The sequence below is a fragment of the Candidozyma pseudohaemuli genome (assembly GCF_003013735.1).
Source record: "Candidozyma pseudohaemuli strain B12108 chromosome Unknown scaffold00009, whole genome shotgun sequence".
Lineage (NCBI taxonomy): Eukaryota > Fungi > Ascomycota > Pichiomycetes > Serinales > Metschnikowiaceae > Candidozyma > Candidozyma pseudohaemuli.
Genome location: NW_020194443.1, coordinates 484243 through 507776, shown reverse-complemented (window position 1 = coordinate 507776; position 23534 = coordinate 484243). Strand labels below are relative to the sequence as shown.

At 47.0% G+C, this 23534-nt stretch overlaps 11 protein-coding genes across 11 annotated transcripts; 5 read left to right on the top strand and 6 right to left on the bottom strand.

The window, feature by feature from the left end:
* Positions 1 to 311: 311 nt before the first annotated feature.
* Positions 312 to 1589, top strand: C7M61_003641 (uncharacterized protein; the record flags this gene model as incomplete). The annotated part of the gene is made up of 1 exon (XM_024858978.1): positions 312 to 1589. One exon carries the CDS (start codon positions 312 to 314, stop codon positions 1587 to 1589), a length of 1278 nt encoding a protein of 425 aa, XP_024713065.1.
* A 173-nt stretch (positions 1590 to 1762) lies between these two features.
* C7M61_003640 (pepsin-like aspartic protease) lies at positions 1763 to 2968 on the bottom strand (the record flags this gene model as incomplete). Its single annotated transcript, XM_024858977.1, has 1 exon — positions 1763 to 2968. One exon carries the CDS (start codon positions 2966 to 2968, stop codon positions 1763 to 1765), a length of 1206 nt encoding a protein of 401 aa, XP_024713064.1.
* Positions 2969 to 3757: 789 nt separating this feature from the next.
* C7M61_003639 (pepsin-like aspartic protease) lies at positions 3758 to 4903 on the bottom strand (the record flags this gene model as incomplete). The annotated part of the gene is made up of 1 exon (XM_024858976.1): positions 3758 to 4903. The coding sequence occupies one exon, from the start codon at positions 4901 to 4903 to the stop codon at positions 3758 to 3760; it is 1146 nt and encodes a 381-aa protein (XP_024713063.1).
* A 1472-nt stretch (positions 4904 to 6375) lies between these two features.
* On the bottom strand, positions 6376 to 7353 carry C7M61_003638 (uncharacterized protein; the record flags this gene model as incomplete). Its single annotated transcript, XM_024858975.1, has 1 exon — positions 6376 to 7353. The coding sequence occupies one exon, from the start codon at positions 7351 to 7353 to the stop codon at positions 6376 to 6378; it is 978 nt and encodes a 325-aa protein (XP_024713062.1).
* Positions 7354 to 7930: 577 nt separating this feature from the next.
* On the bottom strand, positions 7931 to 8803 carry C7M61_003637 (uncharacterized protein; the record flags this gene model as incomplete). Its single annotated transcript, XM_024858974.1, has 1 exon — positions 7931 to 8803. The coding sequence occupies one exon, from the start codon at positions 8801 to 8803 to the stop codon at positions 7931 to 7933; it is 873 nt and encodes a 290-aa protein (XP_024713061.1).
* Positions 8804 to 12111: 3308 nt separating this feature from the next.
* Positions 12112 to 14271, top strand: C7M61_003636 (uncharacterized protein; the record flags this gene model as incomplete). The annotated part of the gene is made up of 1 exon (XM_024858973.1): positions 12112 to 14271. The coding sequence occupies one exon, from the start codon at positions 12112 to 12114 to the stop codon at positions 14269 to 14271; it is 2160 nt and encodes a 719-aa protein (XP_024713060.1).
* A 154-nt stretch (positions 14272 to 14425) lies between these two features.
* On the bottom strand, positions 14426 to 15713 carry DIT2 (putative cytochrome; the record flags this gene model as incomplete). Its single annotated transcript, XM_024858972.1, has 2 exons — positions 14426 to 14468; positions 14500 to 15713. 2 exons carry the CDS (start codon positions 15711 to 15713, stop codon positions 14426 to 14428), a joined length of 1257 nt encoding a protein of 418 aa, XP_024713059.1.
* A 139-nt stretch (positions 15714 to 15852) lies between these two features.
* C7M61_003634 (uncharacterized protein) lies at positions 15853 to 17286 on the bottom strand (the record flags this gene model as incomplete). Its single annotated transcript, XM_024858971.1, has 1 exon — positions 15853 to 17286. One exon carries the CDS (start codon positions 17284 to 17286, stop codon positions 15853 to 15855), a length of 1434 nt encoding a protein of 477 aa, XP_024713058.1.
* A 503-nt stretch (positions 17287 to 17789) lies between these two features.
* C7M61_003633 (uncharacterized protein) lies at positions 17790 to 19490 on the top strand (the record flags this gene model as incomplete). Its single annotated transcript, XM_024858970.1, has 1 exon — positions 17790 to 19490. The coding sequence occupies one exon, from the start codon at positions 17790 to 17792 to the stop codon at positions 19488 to 19490; it is 1701 nt and encodes a 566-aa protein (XP_024713057.1).
* A 432-nt stretch (positions 19491 to 19922) lies between these two features.
* C7M61_003632 (polynucleotide 5'-hydroxyl-kinase) lies at positions 19923 to 21608 on the top strand (the record flags this gene model as incomplete). Its single annotated transcript, XM_024858969.1, has 1 exon — positions 19923 to 21608. One exon carries the CDS (start codon positions 19923 to 19925, stop codon positions 21606 to 21608), a length of 1686 nt encoding a protein of 561 aa, XP_024713056.1.
* A 395-nt stretch (positions 21609 to 22003) lies between these two features.
* On the top strand, positions 22004 to 23449 carry EMP46 (Emp46p; the record flags this gene model as incomplete). Its single annotated transcript, XM_024858968.1, has 1 exon — positions 22004 to 23449. The coding sequence occupies one exon, from the start codon at positions 22004 to 22006 to the stop codon at positions 23447 to 23449; it is 1446 nt and encodes a 481-aa protein (XP_024713055.1).
* Between the last annotated feature and the right edge of the window lie 85 nt (positions 23450 to 23534).

Sequence of the window (23534 nt, the reverse complement as noted above, 5' to 3'; positions counted from 1 at the left end):
GACACTCCCCTTAGGTCTCAGGTAGTCTGAAACATTCACATAGCGGGCCCTCACTCGAATGTACGGAATCGATATGTCCTTTCCTTGTAGATCACCGCGATTGAGGTGCTTCTGTGCTTCTCCTATCGCCATAGACTGCTTCTAACCGTGTTTCGATGCGGTTCCCGGCATGGAGCTGCATCACGAATTGTTCTTTGTTGCTTGGACTTGCCTGGCGCCTCGCCGTTTCCATCGGCAATGTGTGAGGGGTTCTGCCGTATATAATCAAGAGCTGTAATCAGAAGCACAGAATTAGACATTTTGCAAATTCAATGGTTAACCGAATCACGGCAGAGGTGATCAACGACAACATCTTTCTGTCGGGCGACTTTGTGCCTGTCAAGGTGGTGCTAGATATCGAGGAGCCCATCGTGATCAACAGCCTCATATTGACCCTACTGGGGTACGTTATTACCAGTGCTTTTTCTCCACAGAAACAGGTGGAAAGCCCCTCGACGCTTGTTCCTGCCAACGACTATTACCATCGGTTCTTGTTCAGAGCGTTTGAGCTCAATATCGACTCCAAGCTCAATCTTGAAAAAGGCCGCTACGAGATCGAAAGCCGGGTAGAGATTCCCGATAAGAATACGCTATGTGAATGCAAAAGGGCTGAAGTGCCGGAAGAGGCAGAATTGGTTCCACAGCCTACCTTCTTGCTTCCACCTTCATATACCCATGAGACCCAGAACGGCGACTTCATTGCTGTATCCTATCTAGTTCTTCCTCTTGCCAACGAGGATACGCTTGTAGACCCCATGACGGGTCTCGATCCCAAGATTTCGTACTCACCCTGTCAGATCCGAATCCGACCTGCCAAAACCTCGATACCTCCAGGTTTCCTAACAAGCGAGCAGATGTACCTGGTTGAAGCGCAAATTCCCGGAGAATTGGCCTGGAGAATGCGAGTGGATGCTTTTGGCGCCGAAGCGGTGGTTCTATCGCTAGGTCTGAGGCTTACAGCTTGTGCTTTCTTCCGTGCTTATCCGATGAAAGACGATGGGGCCATCAGCCTTACAAAACACATCCGGCCCGGCGAAATGCTCAACCGAGATGTGAGTTTTTCACTTGGGCTTTCGTTTCCCAGGCGGATTGCTGAACTTCCCGATACCATCAAAATCCGGTGTCAGTCCGTGAAGGTGTCGCTTGTGGAGGAGGTGGAGTACCCGAAAATCACATCCAAAGACGGCAAAATGCTGGATTCTTCTTCTACTTTGACAGACATTTCGCTCATCACTTCAAAAGTGAAAACCAGAGAGATCTTGGACGAGGACCTCAACGAGGATGTCTCCTTTGAACTATACCACGTTTCCCAGCCCGAGGACCACAGCGGCCACCAAAAACACTATATATATCAATGTCCCGGCGAGTGGTTTGAGGTTGCTGTTCCGCAAACCCTGACCACTTTTGCTACTGCTGTGCTATCTCACCAATACAAGTTGGTGGTGGATTTCGTCTTTCTGACCATCGAGGAGCCGCTGCACCGAGTCAGCGTCAGCGTGGAGTCGGACGTGTTCATCAACGACGATTTTGCAAAAAAAGAGAGCTATTAGGTTATTTTCAGTGGAAGCTGGTTTTTCATTTTTGACCGAGCCGCACGTTTGCAGCCATTTTTCCCAAACCGCACACTAGTGCCTTACATTCCTTTGAACAAAATAAAACTTAACATATAAACTTTTCTGTAAATATAGCAGCACAAACTTTTCTTTTTTTTTTAAAAAAAGGCTCATGGAATCTGAATAATGTCAGACTCTTCGGTGTCCACGGATTGGGCAATGTAAATGGTGTCGTACTCAAAGTCGTAAACGGTGTAAGTGCGTCTCAAGAAAACATCACCCAAAACGATACCATTGTCAGGGTTCCAGTAGTCGATACCCGCAAGGCAGCCGTTCTTGATTGGTCTCACCACAAAGTCAGCATAGGTCAACTGGATTTCCTGGGTGCCAAAGTTGAAGGTGATGTACTTGTCAGTAGGCTGGTTACAGTCAATGGATCTCTCACCATCATCGTTGATCTTAGCACCAAGTTTTTCGCTGATGTAGTCGACAATGTGGTCAGGGAAGAAGTTCCAAGACGTACCGGTGTCCAACATGGCAGACTTGTTGATAGAAAACTCCTTACCGTTCACATCAAGGCTTTGGAGTGTAATGTCACTGTAGTAGTCGTCACTAATAGGGAAAGGAACCAAAGAACCCTTGTACTTCTTCTTGTCAATACCACCAAAGAGAACCAGTCCCTTGTCGCCGCCATCCTGGGACATGTAGATGGAGTAAGCTGGCTTGTCGATGATACCCTGCTTCACCAAGGCATATGGGAAGTTGTCGTACTGATGCTTAGCGTTTTCCTGGACCTTTCTGGCGATTCCAAAGATAGCTGCAGTATGTTTGTTTTTGGCTTTGTTGACCACAGCAAATTGGAAATCCTTAACGACAGTCCCGTCCTCTAAGGCGACATCGTCCGTGCCGAACTCACCGTAAGATGCGTCGCCGTCAAAGTAGTGGATCTCGAATTTCTCGTTGATGTACTTGAAAGTGTCAGACTCAGACTGGTTGAACATGCCTTCGAAAGATGGACCATAAAACTCATCGTGGACCCAGAGATCAGCGGATCCGGTGTCAATCTCCACCAGGATCTTCTGCTTGTTGGAACCAAAGTACATGTCCATGTAGTAACTCACGTCTCTGTTGTCGTCGAGGTCAGCAGTGGCATCCCTCTTTCTGCTTGGTTTGGATCTGTCAACGTTAAAATCCAATTGCAACACCTTTGGCTTTGGAGCATCATCTCTCTTTTCGCCTGGCTTGGATTTGTCAAAGTCCAATTGCAACACCTTTGGGGTGGATCTTGGGGCAAGGTCTGCTTGAGAATCAGGTTGTCTGATAGCCAAGCCCAGAACGGAGAAGGCCAATGTAAGAAGAGGAATAATAGAAACCATGATGGTTGTTGATGCTACATCACTACAGATATATATACAGATACCTTCAAGTTACACAGAAGCTGGAGGTGAAGAATAGGCTTCCCCGGAGAACTACCAGTGAAGAAATCCAATCTACACAATGCGCAGCGGTTCAACGTCGAGATATCATCGAATCAAAATCCTCCTTTTCCACGCAGGTAGATTGCTTCTTTGTCAAGCTTAGTGTAACATTATGAGCAATGATAAGCACGGTTCTTCAAATGGGTCCGTGCCTCTGTACGGCTTTCGGTTCCAGTTTCCACACATTTTGTCCGATATGAGGTTACAGGACCTATTCCGTGAGGCAATAAGCGAAGGTGCACTTTTAATCTGTGATTGGCTAAGCGTCTCGGCATTAAGCGAAAGATAACGGCTTTGTCTTCGGTACCTTTTATCAACGCTTCGATATGCAAGAGAACTTTGTGCAGCGGAAGTTTAAAGCAGAGAAAAGTGGCATGTGAATGGTCGTCTTGATAAGGAAACAAGCGGACATGAGCGGGCATGGGCGGGACAGAAAAGGGGGTGTCAGATTACACAAACTCAACTTTTTGAAGCGCTTCTTTCAACTTGACCCGAGTGACGTATACCAAGAAAAAATATGCCAATTCCCAGGGGCCCTGCAGCACATACGGTCCGAAAAGCCTGGTTCGGAAAAGCAACCCCATTGTCGAGTCCATGTACAGCGGCTACAATTACAAATGTACGACAGTTGCGTCAACAGGCAAACATTTTTAGTTACAAAATCAATCTAAAGAACAAATCAGCTCATCAAGCCTGGATAATGTCGGTGTTCTCGGTGTCAATTGCAGGAGCAATGGCAACAGTACCGGCCTCCAAGTCAAAGTAGGTGTAAGTCTTTCTCAAAAAGACGTCTCCCAAAAGCAAAGAGTCAGTAGTAGCGGCACTGGCACCCAAAAGACAGGATCCCAGGAAAGGTCTCACAACAAGATCAGCGTAAGACAACTTGATCTGGCTGTCACCGAAATCAAAAGTGACAAACTTGTCGGTAGGCTGGTCACAAGAAATGTACTTGTCACCGTTACTCTTGACAGAAGCACCAAGGAGGTTGGAAAGGTCGTTAACAACATCCTTAGGCAAAATAAGCCAAGAAGTACCGGTGTCCATGTTGACGCTGTGGTCGATGTTGTAGGTCTTACCGTTGAAGTTGACAGTGTTCAACTTGATGTAAGAACGAGTAGGGTGGCTCATCTGGTAAGTGACCAAGTCGCCAGAGTACTTGGCTCTGTCGATACCGCCAAAGAGCACCAGGCCCTTTTCACCACCATCACCGGTCATGTAGATGGAGTACGAAGGCTTCTCGATAATACCAGCATCGACCAAAGCCAAGGGGAAGTTGTCGTACTCGTCCTTGGTGGAAACAGACTCCACACCCTTTCTGGCAATTCCAAAGATGGGAGGGCTGTTGAGGTTGTCCTTACCATCGGTGACGGCAAACTGGAAGTTGTTGATGGAGGTTCCGTCCTCAAGAGTGACGGTGTCCTTCACAAACTCACCATCGATACCAGAGCCGTCCAAGTAGCTGATGGAAAAGTCCTTGTTGAGGTGCTGGAGGGAGCTGGACTGGTCCTCGTTGAAAGCACCTCCAAAGGCATCTCCAGCTTTGGCATTGTGCACCCAAAGATCAGAAGAACCAGTGTCAATGTCCACCTGAAGCTTCTGCTTGTTCGATCCAAGGTACATGTCCATGAGGTAACGAATGTCTCTGGAGTTGTCGAGATCCTCATCTGGAGTGTCTCTCTTGGTGATATTGGCAGACGATCTGTGAACGTCAAAGTCCAACTTCAACACCTTGGGTCCCGACTTCTTGACGAGGTCGTTGGAGGCTTCGGTGGGCTTGATAGCCATGCCCTGGACAGAGAGGGCCAAAGAGAGGAGGGAGAACAAGGAAAGCATTGGTGATGATGTAGAAATGAGAGGATGGGAGGATTTCCAGGCAGCTTTATAGTTTTCCAGCTGGTGATGAAGACCGCTCGGAATTCAATTTCCACTTGTGGAGCCGGCATTCTTGCTACCGTGCATTGTGGCAGGTAGACCCTGCTGTTACGGCGCTTGAATATCGGAGATTCGGCGTATCTACAGCCCAAAACGCTATGGTGATGTCTCAGTAATGCAACTGTCAGCAGAGGTGCAGATACTGCAAATGGTCCGTGCATCCAGGCGGCACCACAAAATCAAAGTTACATCGAAAGCCAGATAACCGCTGAGGCCGGTTTTTGGAACTTTGGGTAGATAGCGCTGGGGTGGAAACTCGCAGATAAACTGTGGCTTTCAAAGCTTCACTTGGTGCAGAAAAAGTATCTGTGGCAGAAGATTTGAAAATGTGACTGGGGTTTGGCCAGGGGTACCGTCACTGAAGACATCTGCGGGATTGGTGATTCACTGACTAAAAGACGAACGTGGTTTGGAGAGCCTCACGGCGTATCGAGCCAGTAAAAAAAGTTCACGATATTACTCTGTTTACCGTTACTTTGACGCTGTGCTGGTAGAGAAGATGTAGTGTTTCATACCCAGCACAGGTGCCTAAATTACACAGCTTTCTCTGTCTCGTTGCTAAATCCGAGAATCTACCCGTTTGGAGCCCTCCATGTGACATCACATCTTTTGCCTCAGGAGATAGTGGTACATGTGGAAAGACCATGTACAGCGGCTGTATCATTGATCTGTTTTCCACTCGGCCTAGCCGGCCCCACGCGTCTCTGCTGCACAGATAACGGCGACTGTTTATTTGGCGGCGTGTTTTGAGGTTGGATAGAAGTTTAAAATTTGAGCTTATCTCTTCACAAAAAGTACCAATGAACATCTTTGAATTCTCGTACTATAGTAATGGCTAAAAGGCTATCACGAGCAACTACAACCAACTTATCAACCGAGGATGGTGATTGTGTAATTATCCGACATGTGAGCAAGATGAATCATGAAGACGTGGGGGAGGGGTCTATCTCGGCTACACAAAGGCTTTTGGGCGGAAGTCAATTTCCGGAGGGTAAGCAGAGTTTAAAACCGGCTAAACATGTATTTTACGAAATGTCATGAGGGGAAGGGTACGTCGTGTTTCGTTTCCAAGCGCTGTTGGGTTATGAAGGCAACCTACCACTTTTTGGAAAGCTCTTTTTTGAAGGTTCTGGGAATCGCAAAAGGCACGGCTAATTGGTGAAGCCACAGAAACGTTGCCAAGATAAAAGCCTCCACAATCTAATCAGACTTATCTCGATGGCAAGCCATATTGGCAAAGACGCACAAAAAGCGCAATACAGCCGCACGTCAACGTCAAAAACCACTCGGATAGTTTATCCAATCAGAGCATCAAAAGCAACGAAAAAGTGAAAAGTTGGAAATGCAATTCCCAACAAATGGCTCTCCAGGCTTCATCCTAGCAATCCCCAAAATGTGCCGCTGTCGTCGTCATCGAGATCGTCATCCACACTGCCGGCACCCAGATTATTCAGATTTTTCAGGTCTTGTCGAACAAGACTATCATCAAAACTTTCGTCGTCCAGGTCTCTCTTTTTCTTCTTCTCTTCGTTCTTGTCAGCGTCCTTATCTGCTTGTTTCTCGAAGAAGAAGTTGCTGACAATGAATATGGAGGCTGCAAACTCCATAGTGGTGGAAAGTACGTACTCGTATATCACCAACTTGTGGTTGATGCCTGCACCGCTGTAGTTGGAAAGCTGGTAGTAGTTCATGTTTTCGATGTAGATGGATAGAATACCAAAGACGCCTCTGACGATTAGGAACGGAGAGGCAAGGAGAATCGTTATATTGAAACTGTTTCCAACTTTTTCCTTTTTGAAGGCATGCAATCCAAGAAGAAGCACAAGTAAGGTCAAGCAAAGGAACAAGGACTGACCGGCGGTTCTCAATCCCTTGGATATCCTGACCTTCTTTCTTTCAGCATCATAATTCTCGATTCCCGTAAGCATGGAGCCTCCAGCAATCACCATAGCATTCGCTGGAACCAAAAACCAGTGAAAGATCGCAGCATACGAGTTTCCCAATGGTATATCCTTCAAGGCAGACTGCTTCTTTTCCAACCACGAGTAGCCAATTTTACGCTTCTGGGCATGAACTAGAAATGAAAACGCCGATAAGATAAGCACAAAGTAGCCTTCGGCCCCGAGAACCAAGTAAGCGATAAGCCATTTATAATGTTCAATTCCCTTGATGGCGAAAACCAATCCGCAAAATTGAGAGCCGAGGCGGATAAACGGAAAGGACATAAGAAATGTGTAAACGGTCTTGAAACCCTTGACGTGAACAATGTAGACCATTACCAAGGCATAAATGGCATAAAGTGCAAGGAAAACAGCCGCAGCGATACCCGAGTCAGTGTGCTTTAGTGCCATAGTAAAGATAGACTTTTGAAGATGTTGAAAGCTTTGGACATTTTTATAGTGAAGTCGAGGTTTTGGATCATTGCAACCCGAATTCAAGCCTTCATTGTTGCAAAATCATGGAGCGGCTGGGTAGCGCTTACGTAAGCGCAAGTCGAACTTTACTGATTTTACCACTATCGACCTTTGGAAGCTATCTCTAACATTGCAACGGAGATAAAGGTACTGCTATCGAGGTGAGTGAGAGGATTTGGGAAAAAAGAACTAACTTGATATTTACGAGATGATGCCTTCAAGAAAAGCTTCATACCAGTGCTCAATGCGCCGTATCAAGGAAGGACCCTTCAGTTATTCTTCGCTTAAAAATTCTGAATCTCACCCCCTCCCTTCTAATTTGCCCTAATCCGGGTGAATCTTGGACTTGCTTACGTAAGAGGCGTGGGAAGACGTATCGTTTATGCAGCTTTCTGTCAATTTGTTCACGTACACTGCCCCAGAAGTCGGTTTACGAGGTGTCAAAATATGACGTTTATTTGAAGAATAGGTAGCGCCCAATTGTACTACAAATGCAAAACTTATACCATTAATTTCAATGCTTCTCGCTATCAACGAAAGCCTGGTCCAGACTACAAGAGTCCAGACTCTCCGCATCCTGTCTGTTCTTGCTTTTATCCAAAAAGAAGTTACTCAAGATAAACATGGACGCCACAAACTCCATGGTTGTGGAAAGAACGTACTCATACACAACCAACTTGTGATTGATGCCTGAGCCACTATAGTTGGAGAACTGAAAATAGTTCATGTCCTCAATGTAAATGGAGAGGATACCAAAGATACCTCTGACGACCAAAAACGGACAAGCCAAAAGGACGGATATGTTGAAGTGGTTGCGAACTCGTTCTTTCTTGTATGCGTAAGTAGCAAATACAAGCACCACAACGGTCATCGAGAGGAAAATTGCTTGACCTGTCGTTCTCATGGCTTTTGAAGCGGAAACCTTATCTTTTTCAGCATCAAGATCGTCCACACCTGTAAGCATAGTACCTCCTGCAATAACCAAGGCATTTGCTGGAATCAAAAGCGAATGGAACATGGCCGAGTAGGACTTGACAAAGGGGAGACACAGTAGGTGCAGACGCTTCTGAGTTACCCAGGAGTCACCGAATTCAAGTTTCTGCGCATGGGTCACGAAAGTAAACGAACACAAGATAAGCACAAAGTAACCTTCAGCACCCAAGACCAAGTATGCAATGAGCCATTCCCAATGCTCGAATCCCACTATGGAAAACACCATACCACACAATTGGGACCCAAAACGAAAGAAGGGGAAGGTAAGGAGGAATGTGTACACCGTCTTGAAGCCTTTTTTGTAGATGATGTAGACCATGAAGACACAGTAGATGGAATAGAGGGCAAGGAAGATTGCTGCTGCAATGCCCGAGTCGGAGTGTTGGAAACCCATGTTGATGAATGATTTGAGAATTTTTTTTTGAGGTGGAAACGGTTTATCTTTATAGTGATCGTCTTGGATCCTGGATGTTTCAACGGCGCTTACGTAACATTAGCTGCAAAATAGCTAAGGCTGCAACGCCGCTTACATAAGCCCACAACCGTCACCACGCGCCGCAGTCTTATCTAAGAGATGGAGAGGGATATTGAATTGAAGGCATTGAAGTTTCAATATATTTTCGGATCTTCAATTGTGCCTTTTGCCAACCTTCTTCGAGTTGATGTCTCGAATACTGTCGAATACCTGGGCGCTTTGTTTTTCTTGACTATGGTTATTTTTCGTCCATGACCTATTCAGCCGCGTGGCTTCGCCTCGAGATCCGTGAAGAAGCCTTTTTTGTGTCGGGAACTTGACGCTTTTTGCTCCTTCATTGGTGATGTTCAAAGTGCGCTTATGTAAGCGGACTTGGGAGATGCGTCATGTATGCAGTACAGACACACTTTTTGGAGCGGTCTTGTAGTAAGACAGGCTTTTTTACGAGCGTTTTTCGTGACCGGCTGTATGGGGATCTTCCGAACTCCGCCGAATATTCGGACCGATGCGGCGACAGATAGAGCTGAAATTAAAGTATTTTCTATAGATCCGGAAATTTCTTTGATATGGGATGTCAATTGATCCGAGGTGTGGAACATAAGCCGAAAATGGCTAGGTGGGTAGATAAAAATTGGGATTTTTGTCAGTGTTTCATTTACGTACTACTTAACTTTTGGCATATCGAGAGGCTGAGCACACAGCATCGTTGATGTAGCTCGGTACAGGGAGATTGCACCATTGCGGCTTGACGTGAAATTCTCTGACAATTCAGAATAAGAGAGAAGGTGCACTAGTCTGCATTAGAGAAGGATCAAACGTAGATTAGTTTGCCTGAAGCTTTCCATAACCACGAATGGGTGAATTCCAAGTATTAGACGAACTAAGTTTGCTTGGGGATTCTCATAACGAGGCACTGGGGAGGTTCCAAGCCAGGAGAGGATAAGTCACTTCTACAGGTTTTCATCATTGAGAGATTGGTTCTTATGCGGCATTGCAAGACGATGAGAGGTTACACAAGTCTCTAGAGAATTAAAGACTTATCAAGGAAGCGGTTATTCATGAGGACAGTAAGGAGTTTCGCATGGGAGGTGGCCCAATAGAGACCATAATTGAACCAAGTCACAAATCCTGGATGTTAGCCACAAATGGCCATTGAATGTCGTTTGTTCTCGTCAAGGTCCTAAGTTTCACTTTATCTCTATTGTGGTTTCTAACAAACCGTGATACAACATATTCTGCTGCAAGTCTTCAGTTTGTCGATTTTGGCCCGTTTGCATCAAATAACCACAATTGCAGCATCCAAGTAACCTTTTTGCCCTGGAATGCAGCCCTGGCTATGAATTTGCAGATTTGATGAACTCAATTCCGAGGTACTGTGTCCGTCAATCTCTTATAGCACCGAGCTCCACCGAGTTCGGCTCGATTCGGCTTTTAAACGACATATAGATAAGGGTCCCATAGCTGCATGGAAAGACCTTGAAAAAACATATTGATACATTCAATGATTCCTCAAAACTTCAATGGTGACCAGTCCTTTGGAGGCCCCTTCCATAACACTATCGTCGCCATGAAATGGCCGAATCCAAATCAGTTATAGATTTCCTGGAGAAGACGAAAAGCAAGCACAGCCCTGAGTCAACAAATGGCAATTCCTTAACCTCATCCCATGAATGGACTAATGTTCAAAAAACCTTCAACTTTCAAACAGAACTCACCACCACAACTATGGCGCCACAAACGCCCAGCAGCCGACAATTTCACCGCCACAATGCCCCAACCCCCAAAATAGCCCCCTCAGCCAATCCAACAAAATAGCCCCCTCAGCCAATCCAAAATCCGTGATTCGCCTGGAAAATCATACCACTTCCAGGCCAGCCTTTGCTTCAAGTCCTCGTCGATTGGCCCCTATTTTGCCCGTCAGATCGCTCGTCTACAAAGCTTATACCTGCCAAAACCACGTCAAAAGCAGCCAAGAAAAAAACCAACCTATGAGCTTTTCGACGAGGATTTACGGCTTTTCCAATTCTGCATTTGGGCGGTTGCGACTGGAAACGCCTTACGCACTATGTATGGAGATCTTGACAGCGCCAAGAGGAGTTGAAGGGAAAATACGAACGTCAGCGGCGTGAAAATAAGGTTGATGATGAAATATCTGAATAGTCAATGTTTCAAAAGATTTGTCGTCCCTGGCTAAGCCGATCACGATCACCTAGGATTGCCCGGGTTTTGGCCGGACAAAGCCCCCGTTTGTACAGCACCCTGCAACACACCAAATTTCGTGTTTAAAAAAAAGAGGCCGTGCAGAACGCTCATTGGCTGTGGAAATGTCATTGAGGTTTTGGCACAAGATGGCACTCCGTATGTGCAGCGTTTTACGGTTTCGGCAACTAAGCACTAGCGTTTGGAGAATTTAGCGAATGGGAATTTCAGGCCAGGGCAGCAGCCAAGAAATAGATTTTTGAAAAACTAAGCTGTGAAAAACTTCGCTGTGAAAAACTTCACTTTTGTGTGGACAATGAAATTGTGGTTCTGCCTGTGCCTGGCGCATGCCCGTTTCTCGGATTGTTCCTGAATTCGGCGTTTGACAGGTTGACAGCAACCAGTGCGTTTTTACGGTCTTGAACACCGAACCTCACAAGACGAAGAGGGAAAATACAACCGACCTGGGATTCTGACCAATGAAAACTCTTCAACTTCCAATTTTTTACGTCTGACTCGGTTGCCCATGCTTCCTTCGAGAATGATGCGGCTTACTTCGCTTTGCCGAAAGAGTATGCCAAGGCCCACCTGCAAAACTCGAGAGCTTATCTAAAGAATCTGAGGCCGCTTTGTGACCCAAGTTGACTGCTTTTTTTGCACGAAGCAATAAATTAAATTGTTCCGTTGACGATTGCCCTCCCAAACAATCTCCATAGTCCGGCGATCTGGGATCTAGCAAAAGTGGAAAATCCCTGCAGTGGAAGAAGGCGGTGCAAACTAAGCTTCCGAGGCACATGTTCAATGGATGCGTAGTGCCAAAAATTGAATGGGAAAAAAAAGGCACCCGGTATGATTGGACCTGCCTGGAGGCTTACGCTTGCAGATTTTTCGAAAAAGCCACTGATGGATCAGATAAAATTGACTGCTATTGGTTACGTTTTTACCGCCGGACGAGGCCTGGCTCATCAGACCAGATCCACCGTTTTCTCTTTATAAATACCCCAGCCGCTCGTGGGTTCCTACTCTATATGCTCTCGAGGTACATCTTTTTATGCTTTCTAGTGGCCTCGGCTACTGCTGCAGGCCATAGCTCCATCTATGAATTCTACGGTAAAGACGCCTACCAGTACCATGGATGCACTGGATTTCTCCAGCTGGCGGCCACTTTTTGCACTGGAAAAGTGGGAAAGCACGATACTTCGTGTTTTTGCAAAAACGACAATGCTGTGGCCTCCGTTGTTGGATGCATGGACGACATTGGCAAGTTGAATAAGGGTGCCATGAAGTACGTGATCAGATCGTGCAACGAGTACAACATCCCGTTGACTTTTGACGATTTGGAGAAGTACAACAAGATGTACCAGGAGAAGGCCAAGTTTCCCAGTGAGATCGAGGGCTTCAACAAGACGAAACCGGTGGATGTGCCTATCAAGGCTAACGTCTCGCTTGCTACGAGCTACTATGAGTCGTACTACATCTTTCTTGGAAATTTCGACAGGGCCATGTACTACGGAGCTGGTGCTTTGGGCTACTGGGCGTTGGTGTTTCTTATGGCTATTGTTGCAAACTGGGCCGTGGTGATCTTTCCATCCTTGAGAACCACCTTCAACGGACGTCTTTCGAAATTTTGGAGAAAACACATCACTTTGCCTGCCTTGGTGAGAAAGAAGAAGAACGACCACCAGAAGAACCTCGGTTTGTTCAACTGTCTTGTGCCTTCGAGAATGGAATCGCTTATTGTGTTTGGCTTCTTCTGGCTTGTGTTTGGATCTTGTTTCGGACAAATCAGAGTGGTTCCTAATGACCCCATTTTCCCTCAAAGCTCCATCGCCATAATGAGAGTTGTGGCAGACAGAACCGGTATCATGGGTACGGTGCTTCTTCCGTTGCTTTTCCTCATTGGAGGCCGTAACAACTTCTTGCAGTGGTTGACCAGATGGAAGTTTTCCACCTTTATCATGTACCACAGATGGGTGGCCAGGATCATCGTGTTGCTTGTGTTCATCCACTCTGTGCTCTACTCGGCCATCTACGTCAAACAGGGAAGATACGCCAGAAGCATGAAGAAATTGTACATTCAGTACGGTATTTTGGCTACATCCTGCGGTGGTCTTATCTGCTTCCAGGGCTTGTTGCTTTTGAGAAGAAAAGCGTATGAGGTGTTCTTGGTAGTCCATATTCTTCTTGCAGTCGGTTGGGTTATTGGAGCATGGCACCATCTTGAAAAATTCGGATACTTGCCTATAATCTACGCCACGATCGCCGTCTGGGCATTTGACAGATTCATCAGAGTCGCCAGAATGCTCTGGTTTGGATTCCCAAAAGCCCAGGTTACGCTAGTCGAAGATGAGACTTTGAGAGTTGTGGTTCCCAAACCCAAGCACTGGAAGTCCGTTCCTGGCGGCCATGCCTGGCTCTACTTCTGCCGTAGCTGGTACTTCTGGCAGTCTCATCCATTCACGTTTTTGGAGTCCACCACGGACGAGAGCAGTATTGTGTTTTTGTGCAAAGTGAAGAAGGGTCTTACCGAGAAGATTGGCAAGAAATTGGCCCTCGTGCCTGGAAAAACATTTTCTTGTCGTGTCAGCGTGGAGGGATCGTATGGTGAATCGTGCCCTGTTTCCAAACACAGCAGTGCTGTTTTCCTCGCTGGTGGTAACGGTATTCCAGGTATCTACTCCGAGATCTACGACTTGGCCAAGCGTTCTGTGAACAACACCAAACAGATGCTCAAGCTTGTGTGGATTATTCGTGAGCCAAAGAGCTTTGCGTGGATGTTTGAGGAAATGGAGGCTTTACGCCATACCAAGATCCAGACCACCATTTACATCACCAGACCGGACTTGTCCAACAACGAGGATCTCTTGTCGATGCTCAGCAGAAGACTTGAAACATCCTCTTCTTCTGAAGAGCTGGACAAAAAATTGGAGAAGGAGGAGTACATCTACGAAACCGACAGTCTTGTTCTGCGTTTGAGAGAGCAGTTCCCACACATCAACTTCGAAACAGGCAGACCGTCCATCAGCAACATCGTTCAAAGCGAAATTGACGAGTGCAGCAACAGCGCTGCTTTCATCAGTTGTGGACACCCTGCCATGGTGGACGATTTGAGAAAGTCTGTGGTTGAAAAGATCGACTCCACCAACAAGAGAATCGACTTCTACGAGCAGCTCCAGGTGTGGGCATAATTATGTTAAATAGAATCAACTTTTAGAGAAACCCCCACGGGACACACGACTCCGGTGGGAGTCAAGGGACAATTGTTGTTTTCCAAGGAAAGCTGGTATTTCTGTAGGATTTCTGAAACGAAGGTTCTGGCCTGGGTTAAAGCAAACTTCTCGCCTAAACAGGCTCTAGCTCTACCGTGAAAGGCAGGAAGAGTGCACTTGCTTTTTGCAGTAGCGTAGTTTTTCCACACCTCTTTGATATCCAGACCCCATCTCGAAGGCTCAAATTCGTCGGCATTCGGACCCCAGTAGTTACGGTCTCTTTGGGTGAAAAGGTTGTGGTACCCAACAAAGACGCCTTTGGGAATGACGATATCCTTACCAAGAACGGTGGGACAAGAGGTTCTTCTGTTGATGATCTGGGCGATTGGAGGGTACAATCTGAGTGTTTCTATGATGGTCAGGTTGAGCAAATAGCATTCACTGAGATTTTCACAACCTGCAATCTCCTTTCTTATGTCTTCCTGAAGCTTCTGGTTTCTCCCAAGAACGTAAACCAAAGAGGTGAGAAGAAGCTGTGGGTTTTCATGTCCAGCCACCAACGCAATCACAGCATTATCTTGAAACTGCTTTTCGCTGATTTTGCCGTCTTCGTACGCCTCAGAAAGCCTGACACCGAGCTTGTTGCCGTTTTCAGACCGTTTTGCAGCCAAAAGTGCGTCCATGTAGGTATTCTTGAACTCCACCACAGACCTTCTGGCTTTCATTCTGCTTCTTATTGGAAACATGTCTAGAACAGGAAAGTAGAAGAAAAGAGGTCTGAATAGCTGCTGCTTCAAGCGCTTCAAAGTGTTGTAAAGTGGTGCGTGTTTAGCATCATCCCAGGTCTTGAAGTCGAGTCCAACTATACATTCACCGACGTTGGCCAAAGTGTATTTTTGGAGGATGTCCCCAACTGAAGTGTAACTGTTGGTAAACTTTTTTAAATGTTCACAGAGCTTTTGGGTGTTTTTCGCAAGTGGCTCCAAATCAGGAAAAAGAATGCTGTTGGATATCACACTTCTATAGAGTTTCCAGTTGTTCGTGCTGGCACTAATGACGTTGTCCCCGGTGTATTGAGACAAAAGGGACCACGGGATTTTGATCTGGTTCCCACATTTTTCGTATACCTGGTCTTGTTTCAAGATTTGTGAAAGATACTCAGGCTTGGTCACCAAGATGTTCCACATCGAAGCAAAGTACACCTTCACTGCACCGTGCTTTTCCACCAAATCACGATAGTACTCGTTGAAAAGCCGTTCCTGGTCCCAGCCTTTGTACTTGGCTACAAGAATGGCATAAAACGGAATGGTGGGTATATTTTTGGGAAAGTTTGAAGGAGGGAGCACGATCTTTCTGATTTCATAGACGATAACCAAAAAACCAATCAAGTAGAGCGCTTCAGCGCTGAAGAAGAACGACATGGCCGGTAAGGAAGCCAAAAAGCCTGCAAAAGCATTTTATATGATAACCTCATGGCGCTCGACTACATCGCCTTTTGCAAATACGGTAACTACAACACCCGCTCATAAAATAAATAATTTAAAATGCCGTGGCTGAAACTCAAAGATACACTCTCAGAATGATGTCCCGATCAAGAAGACAGTTCCAGCCCAAACCGGCCTCGGTATCTGTTCCCCACACAGACACCAAAAACCGGCAGATCTGGTCCAAAAACTCCATCTGGAACCTGGAAGCACACCGCTGACACTGGGAATAGATGTAATGCTGCTGCGATGCAGACGATGTTGCTATTCCACAGACCAACAATGGCCAGGTGCAAATAATCCAAATGGGCGAGTCACCAGACAAAGCACAGAGTTTGTGGATGATCTTGGTGACGATTTCCTGGACCAGCGGGTCGTCCCGTTCAAGCATCGGGAACAAAAGCTTATGCAAAAGAAGGAGGCAGCAGTTCTGTAGCATGTCTGCTAGGTAGATGCTCTCCCGAACATGGATCAACTCGTGGGGGAGAAGCTCCTGTTCTGCTTCTGGGGTAATTGTAGGAAGCGGTGTGGTGTAGGTCTGGCTTAGAAGCCCACAAACAACCCCTTTGTCTTCAGGCGAAAGAGGAAGATGCGAGAAGTACCAGGACACTTTGGCTGCGATTTCGTAAAAGTGCCTTGCAGCGCCGAAAATGGGGTACTTCATGAATGGAAGAGCAGTCCGAAACGGCGAGTAATCAAGAATCGGGCGCCATTCGTCGTAGACCTGAAAAGGCGACGGTAGCCGCAGAACCACCTCCTGGGTCCCGGTCAAAAGCATGACGGTGTAGTTGAACAAGAAGGTCTCGATCAAGAACTTGAGCGAAACGACACTCAGTTTGCCGCTTTGCCGGAGCTGGCGGATCATTTCAAGAGCTTTTGCCAAATGTGAAGCAGGCACTATCGCCAGGGTTCCACTGAACTTGTCCCTGAGACAAAGAAGAATCACCGCCGCAACCATCCACTCCTCCACCCCGTCCCGAGGCCTGCTCAAGGAATTGGCAAAGTTTGTGAGGCAAAGCGAGTACCGTTTTTTCGCCTCGTGCTTCATGGACGGATCCCTGCTGCTCAAAAATGACGCTCCGCATGCGTTGAAGACGTCCATCATGATCGGGCTCTGCAGAGCATAAGGCACGAAATTGGCCAGAGGCAGAAGCCTAGGATGACATGCTTGGGGAGATACGGATTTGAGAAAACCGTCGACGAAAGCCTGGAAAAGAAACGGGCTCTCCATGGGTCCAAACGAGCCGCCCCAGCCCAGAAGCCCGCTAGCAGGACTTAGTGGAAAAAGCTGCTCGTCGATCGGTAGTATCTCCTCGAAAGCCGTTTCTGCTATGGAACCGGCAGTGACGGGAGGTTGAAACGACACATTTCCAGGCGAGCTCTCCACACTGGCCTCCTCCTTCTGGTCCCCCGTGTAAACCACAAACTGGTAGCGTGGTTTCGAAGGAAGCTTCTCGATCTGGAACTCGTCGTGATGAGACAAACTTTGTTTCTCGGCACTGGGCCACATGCACCTGACATTGGACCGCTGACACCCCGAGCAGCTCGGCCGGACCTCGTCACATTTAACTTTTCGCCTTCGACCTGGAGTTAGCAGATAATATGGATAAACTTTCAAGGAACATACACGTTAGGCACCCCAGACGGGTCCTTCGCTTGGCACTCATGGAAAAACAGCCTATCTGAGAAAAATCGCTCCCACCGTGAGCGGTGCAGCCGAGATAGTGACTCGAGGCGGGTTTATCTCTGGCAGAATAGATACGATTAGCCGCCGTCCTTGGACAATGTTACGGAATTTCGCATGGCTGCAAAAGTGCAAGCGACCCTGTGCAGCACATGCTCTCTCTAAATGACGCACGAGGCACAGGAGCTTGACAGGCTGCTATCTGGCCTGCTGCAGATATTATCTTGACTGCTATCAACCGTATTCCCCGATTTGGCACCCGCCTTCGCTTATCGGGGCTCCTGGCGAAGTACAAATACTGGCTTCGTTCCGCGTCTTCCGCAAACAGCATGTTTGGCGAATACATCAACAACACTGAGGACCCGAAAAAGTATGAGCTCTGGGTCCCTAAGATCAAAGCTTATAGAGAGCGTTTGCAGGAGGGTGTGAAGCCGGAGTACAGTTTACCGGATTATTCGTTGCCCAGTGAGGAGGAGTTGGAGAGGGGCATTGACGCCCGGGCTTTGGCTGCAAAATGCCTTACTGGCGAGGAAATTGAAATTACTTCTTCTTCGGCTACAGACTTGGTGCAGCGTATGGCGACGGGCCAATTGACAGCTGTAGAGGTTCTTAAGGCTTTTGCCAAAACGGCAACGGTGGCACACCAATTGACCAACTGTGCCATGGAGCTTTTCATCGACGAGGGCATGAAAAGAGCCGAGGAGCTTGACGCCTATTTTGCCGAGCACGGCGAGACCGTGGGGCCTTTGCACGGGTTGCCTGTGTCCATGAAAGAGCACTATGCGTTCAAAGGCAAGATTGCCCATGCGGGATACGTGGGTAAGTTGGATAACGTGAGTGACGAGGACCTGGCTATCGTGAGAGACTTGTACAACCTGGGAGCTGTTTTCTATGTTAGAACCACGGAACCGCAGATGTTGATGCACCTCTGTTCCAACAACAACATCACGGGAAAGTGCAGAAACCCATGCAACACGCTGTTGACCCCTGGCGGCTCTTCGTCTGGTGAGGGTGCAATTGCAGCCATGAACGGCAGTGCTTTTGGCATTGGTTCCGATATTGGCGGCTCCATTAGAGGTCCTGCTGCGTTTTGTGGAGTTTGGGGCTTGCGTCCTACAACAAAACGTATTTCTTTGGCTGGTGTGGCTAACCCATATGACGACCAGTCTCCCGACGTTGTGTACCCTACTTTGGGGCCAATTGGAAGAAGCGCCGACGACCTTGCCTTGTGCATGAAGGCGGTCATTGACCAGAACCCATGGGAAAAAGATCCCTTGGTTTTGCCCATTCCCTGGAAAGATGTGCCTGAGCCCGAGCCCAAAAAGCTCAAGATCGCCATTTGCTACGACGACGGGTTCGTCAGGCCCACCCCGCCCGTGCTTAGAGCTCTTAAAACAGCCAAATCCAAGTTCGAGGCCGCAGGCGTGGAGGTGGTTGAGTGGAAGCCCTTGGATGTTCAGAAAATCGTCTACACCTGCTATGTCGCCTACAATTTCGACCAGAACTACGGTCAGAAAGCCCGTCTTGCACTTTCGGGCGAGCCCGTGGTGCATTTGAGTCAAAAGCATCTTTCTTTTGGTCTTGGTGACGGTGCTGTTTCTGGGCTTGAGGTCCAGAGACTCGTGAACATTAGAGACAAGTACAGATGCATCTACATGGACAAGATGAACGAGATGGGCATCGACTACATTCTTACTCCGGCGTACGTTTCCGTGGCTGCAAAACCAGAAACCATCACTTACTGGGGCTACACTTGTTTGTGGAACATTTTGGATTTCCCCAATGTGTCGTTTCCTTCAGGCCTCAGCGTTCTGCTGGAAGACAGGGTCGACAAGTCGTTCAAGCCAAGAAACGAAGTCGAGGAGTACGAATACAGCCTCTACACTGGCCCTGATGACTTTGTCAATGCTCCAATTGGCTTGCAGTTGACTGGAAGACGCTACACTGACGAAAGCGTCATTCAGGCTGCCAAGGTGTTGGCTGAAGTGATGCAGGACGAGCTGACGGTGACGCAACGCGCCGTGTTATGATCCATTCATTATGAAGCTTCCTGGTGAAGCGCTATTTATGCAATTCGATATATGCGATGGGGTTTTGTAGGGGTATTGTTTGGGGTGGAGTTTTTTGAGGAGGTGAGGAGATGAGTGTTTTTTCAAAAGGTGGAGTCCCTGAAGAACCCCACGACCAATCTCTCTTCTCCATATATAGATGTGAGTGGTTCGTTATCGACTGTAGAATCAACACCAGCATGTTACCTACATATCAATGGGAGCCCAAAATAAGGTCCCTACATTTTATTTATAAATTTTATCAACAATGACTCTTCATTCTAAGTACAAAATCATCATCTCACGAAGTTCTGGGGCCACTTTACTGGACCAAACGGTGTCCGACCTGCATATACCCCATATCAACATCGGTAGTAGGTCCACATCAAGAACATCAACTTCCTGGTTCTCCCAATGAGTGCATTTGCAGCTTTCCGAAAGCTGTCCAGAAGTACGCCAGAACTACCGTCTTACAGTTCCCCTTTTCCAAACAATACCTTAAGTTCCAATGTCAAGTTAGGCGCCAGAAATGCCATATTCGCAGACTCCTCCATCCTAATAGGCCTCAATCCAGGGGATTATGTCACTGCAAGTGGCACATACACATTGAAGATTGTCAAGGGAAGTGCATTGATAAACAGCTTGCACAATATTGACAGTGAACAAACTTATAATGTGATCACAAACGCAAATGAACCGCTACCCGTTATCAGTGGAGTCGATAATCCTACACCTAAAGATTCCATACTACCTTCTTTTCCAACAGTTATTGAAATCCAAAATTACGATACGGGTATTCAGCAAATCGGTCGCATCCAGGAACAAGTAAAAGGCTTGTATCTAGATAAACCCGATTCACAGTACACCTTCGATGTGAAGGAAGAAGGTGATAATGACACTGAGGGTATAAGAATTGACCAAAGCGCATTTAAAGCAGTTACAGAGGTGGGAAACCGTTTAACAAATAAGTCAGAGGTGGTCTTGGTCGCTGGAGCTGCATTCAGTGGAAAACTGACCATGGCACATTTGCTTCTCAACTACATCACCATCAATTCACCCGTGGCATTCCTAGATTTGGATCCGAATAGCGGCAGGTTTTCACCTCCAGGCTGTTTATCATTGAGTGTGCAAAGCCAGCCGTGTTTTGGAGTGTTCATACCAAACGGTGAGCTGAAGGGAAAAACACTATATTACGGTCACAATAGCCTGACGGCCTTACCCACGTATTTCATGAAATGTGTGCGTGAATTGAAGGATTACTATGAGTCCAAGTTGCTGAAACATCCCCTTATTGTGAATACACCACCAGGCATCAAAGGCCTAGGTAGGGAGCTACTCTCACAGATATCTGCACTTTTCAAAACTTCAGTTCTTGTGTACCTATCACAGAACGGCTCGCCTGAAGTTGAATCTTTTGAAGATGATTTCGAGGTCCAGGATAACCCAGACGACGAGGTCATTGCTGATCTAACCCACAACACACTCTACAAGGTCCACGCTACACGAAAGAAACCGAGGTTTCTGAACTACGCCCACGAAATTGCCTTACTCCAATACTTCCACAGAATTGAAAGCAAATACGACTTCTCGTTTCTAGTGGAGCTGCCTCCTCAAATGGTGAGCTATTCACGTGGGGATCCTCATGGGGTACCGCATGTGGTTTCTCTCCACCAGTCTATTCAAAAATTGAGCAAGGAAAATGTCGAGGAGTATTTGGAAGCTTCTGTGGTCGCCTTGTGCTCTGTTGATTTACCACTGCACCTTGCCAGCAAGACATATCCTCAAATCATCACGACAAACGACTTTGTGAACTTAAGCCACGACATGATCTGCCTTTGCATCGTCCATCTGATCAGCAAAGATGGGCACTATCTAGTCTATCTTCCGAGAAACTCATCCGTGACACTGCGGTTGAGAGAAGAGACATCAAAAAAGAGGTCACTTGCATTTGTCAGGGGAGATTTTGGTATTCCTTCTGGTGAGTTTTTAGCTCCCCATTTTGAAGGCAGAAGTATTCCGTACCTTGTTCCAGAGCCACTTAGTAAAGTAGGTGGTGTCTGGAACGTTCGAAAGAATCTAGGACGCAAGAATCAACGGTGATGCAGTTGGTCCTAGACCACAACCAAACTCCAAAACCTATCATCATTAAAACAAGCTTCCAAAAAAAGACAGTCCATGCATTTCTTCCGGCTTCGGAAATTTTCAATCCATGCCGTTGGATCATGTCGTGTGCCCTGACTGCAGAAATGGGTGCAAAACGCACAGAGGAAGGACCTGAAGCGAGAGAACACAAAACCCAATTTTCGAGAGCGATCCAGTCTAAAATCTCACATTTTCCTTTCTTTACACTCACTTTCAAATGAATCAATCTTCCTTGAATGGCCTTCCATCGAACCCTGTGGACTTGCAATGACGTTGCTGTGCGGCCCACACGCAGGTCTCAGTGCATTTTCCATTGAGGTGTTCCAAATCGACAACAAACCACTCCACACTTTATGAAGTTCTTGTCATTTTGCAGCCTTCTCACGGCTGCAGCGGCTCTTTTGCCCGAGGGTATGATGGCTGGCGATAAGGATGTTACGCCAGGTCGCCAATCGCTTCCTAATTTATTCACCGTTGATTCAGCTGGTAGCATCGAGGGTTGGGAAGTTTCTGGATCCTTGAAGCTCGATGCTGGTCGTTTGGCGTTTGAAAAAGGCCAGGGTGCTCTTTGGTCGAAACAGCCATTGGCCAACTCTGTGGACGAATGGACCATCGAGACGGTTTTCAGAAACTCCGAGAGTGTGGAAACCACCGACCACTCTTTCGTGGACACGAATGGTCTTGCTTTTTGGCTTGTCCAGTCGCAAAATACGCCTAACTTGAAGAAGGATCAGACGAATTTCGGTGGTCCAGCGGTGTTCGACGGTTTCCAGTTCTTGGTGAACAACAAGGAAAAGCCAGGTATCAAGTTGTACTCTGGCGACGGCACCAAACACATTCCTAACCAGCTCGACAACGCTCTTGGAACGTGTCTGTTCAACTACCTTGATTCCATGGTGCCTTTCACGCTTCGTATCTCCTACTCCACCAAGAAGAACTGGTTCAAGGTCCAGATCGACAACAACCTTTGTTTCAAAACGGATGCCATCTCGTTCAAGAACCTCGAGCAAGACTTTGACTTTGGTGTCACCGGCGCAGTTGATGGCGACTCCAAGGAATACTGGGAGATTCTCAAGTTATCCGTGTACAACCAGCTTACCGAAGATGCCATCGATGACCATGCTATCCTTGCAGACGGTGCAGTTAGGGTTGTTACTGTCACTCAGCAAGAAGAAGAACCAACTTACCAGCCCTCTTTTGGTAGAGAGTCTCTCATGGAGAGAACAAGGAAGTGGAAGGAGCAGATAGAGAAGGAGCAACAGCAGGAGAACCAGCAACAACAGCAACAGCAGCAACAACAACAACAACAAGCTCAAAATCAGCCACCCGTCAGAATTGAACTGCCTTCTGTGGATCTTTCTGAGGTCACTCAGAAGCTCAACAACTTGGAGAGTTTGATCAAGCAGGTGGGTACCTCCAACAATCAGCCAGATCCTCTGATTCTCAACCAGATTGTGGAGTCTCAGATCCAGCAGATCCAAATTCTTGAAGTGTTGAAAGACAATTATTCCAAGTTGGAACAGCTCATCCAGAGTCAGAACAATGACATTGCGAGATCCATTCTCAACGAGTTCAACAAGCATAGAAAGGAATTGGGTGATTTGGGCAAACACGTTCAGTCCCTTGCTGCCAGTGGCAACCGCCAGCTGGAAAGCGCTTTTGCATACGAAAACGATAGAGTTGAAAGCTTCCAACGTTATCTGAAGTGGATCATGATCTTCATGATTGCTGCTCTTGTCATCATCTGTGTTTTCGTCTATCGTATCAGAAAAGACGTGAAGCACTCGAAGCTACTCTAAACTAGAATTATATAATCTTGTAAAATACACAATACGTAATGCCAAGGAGGGCAATGGTTCATCTCTTTTTAGGTTTTAAATCGTC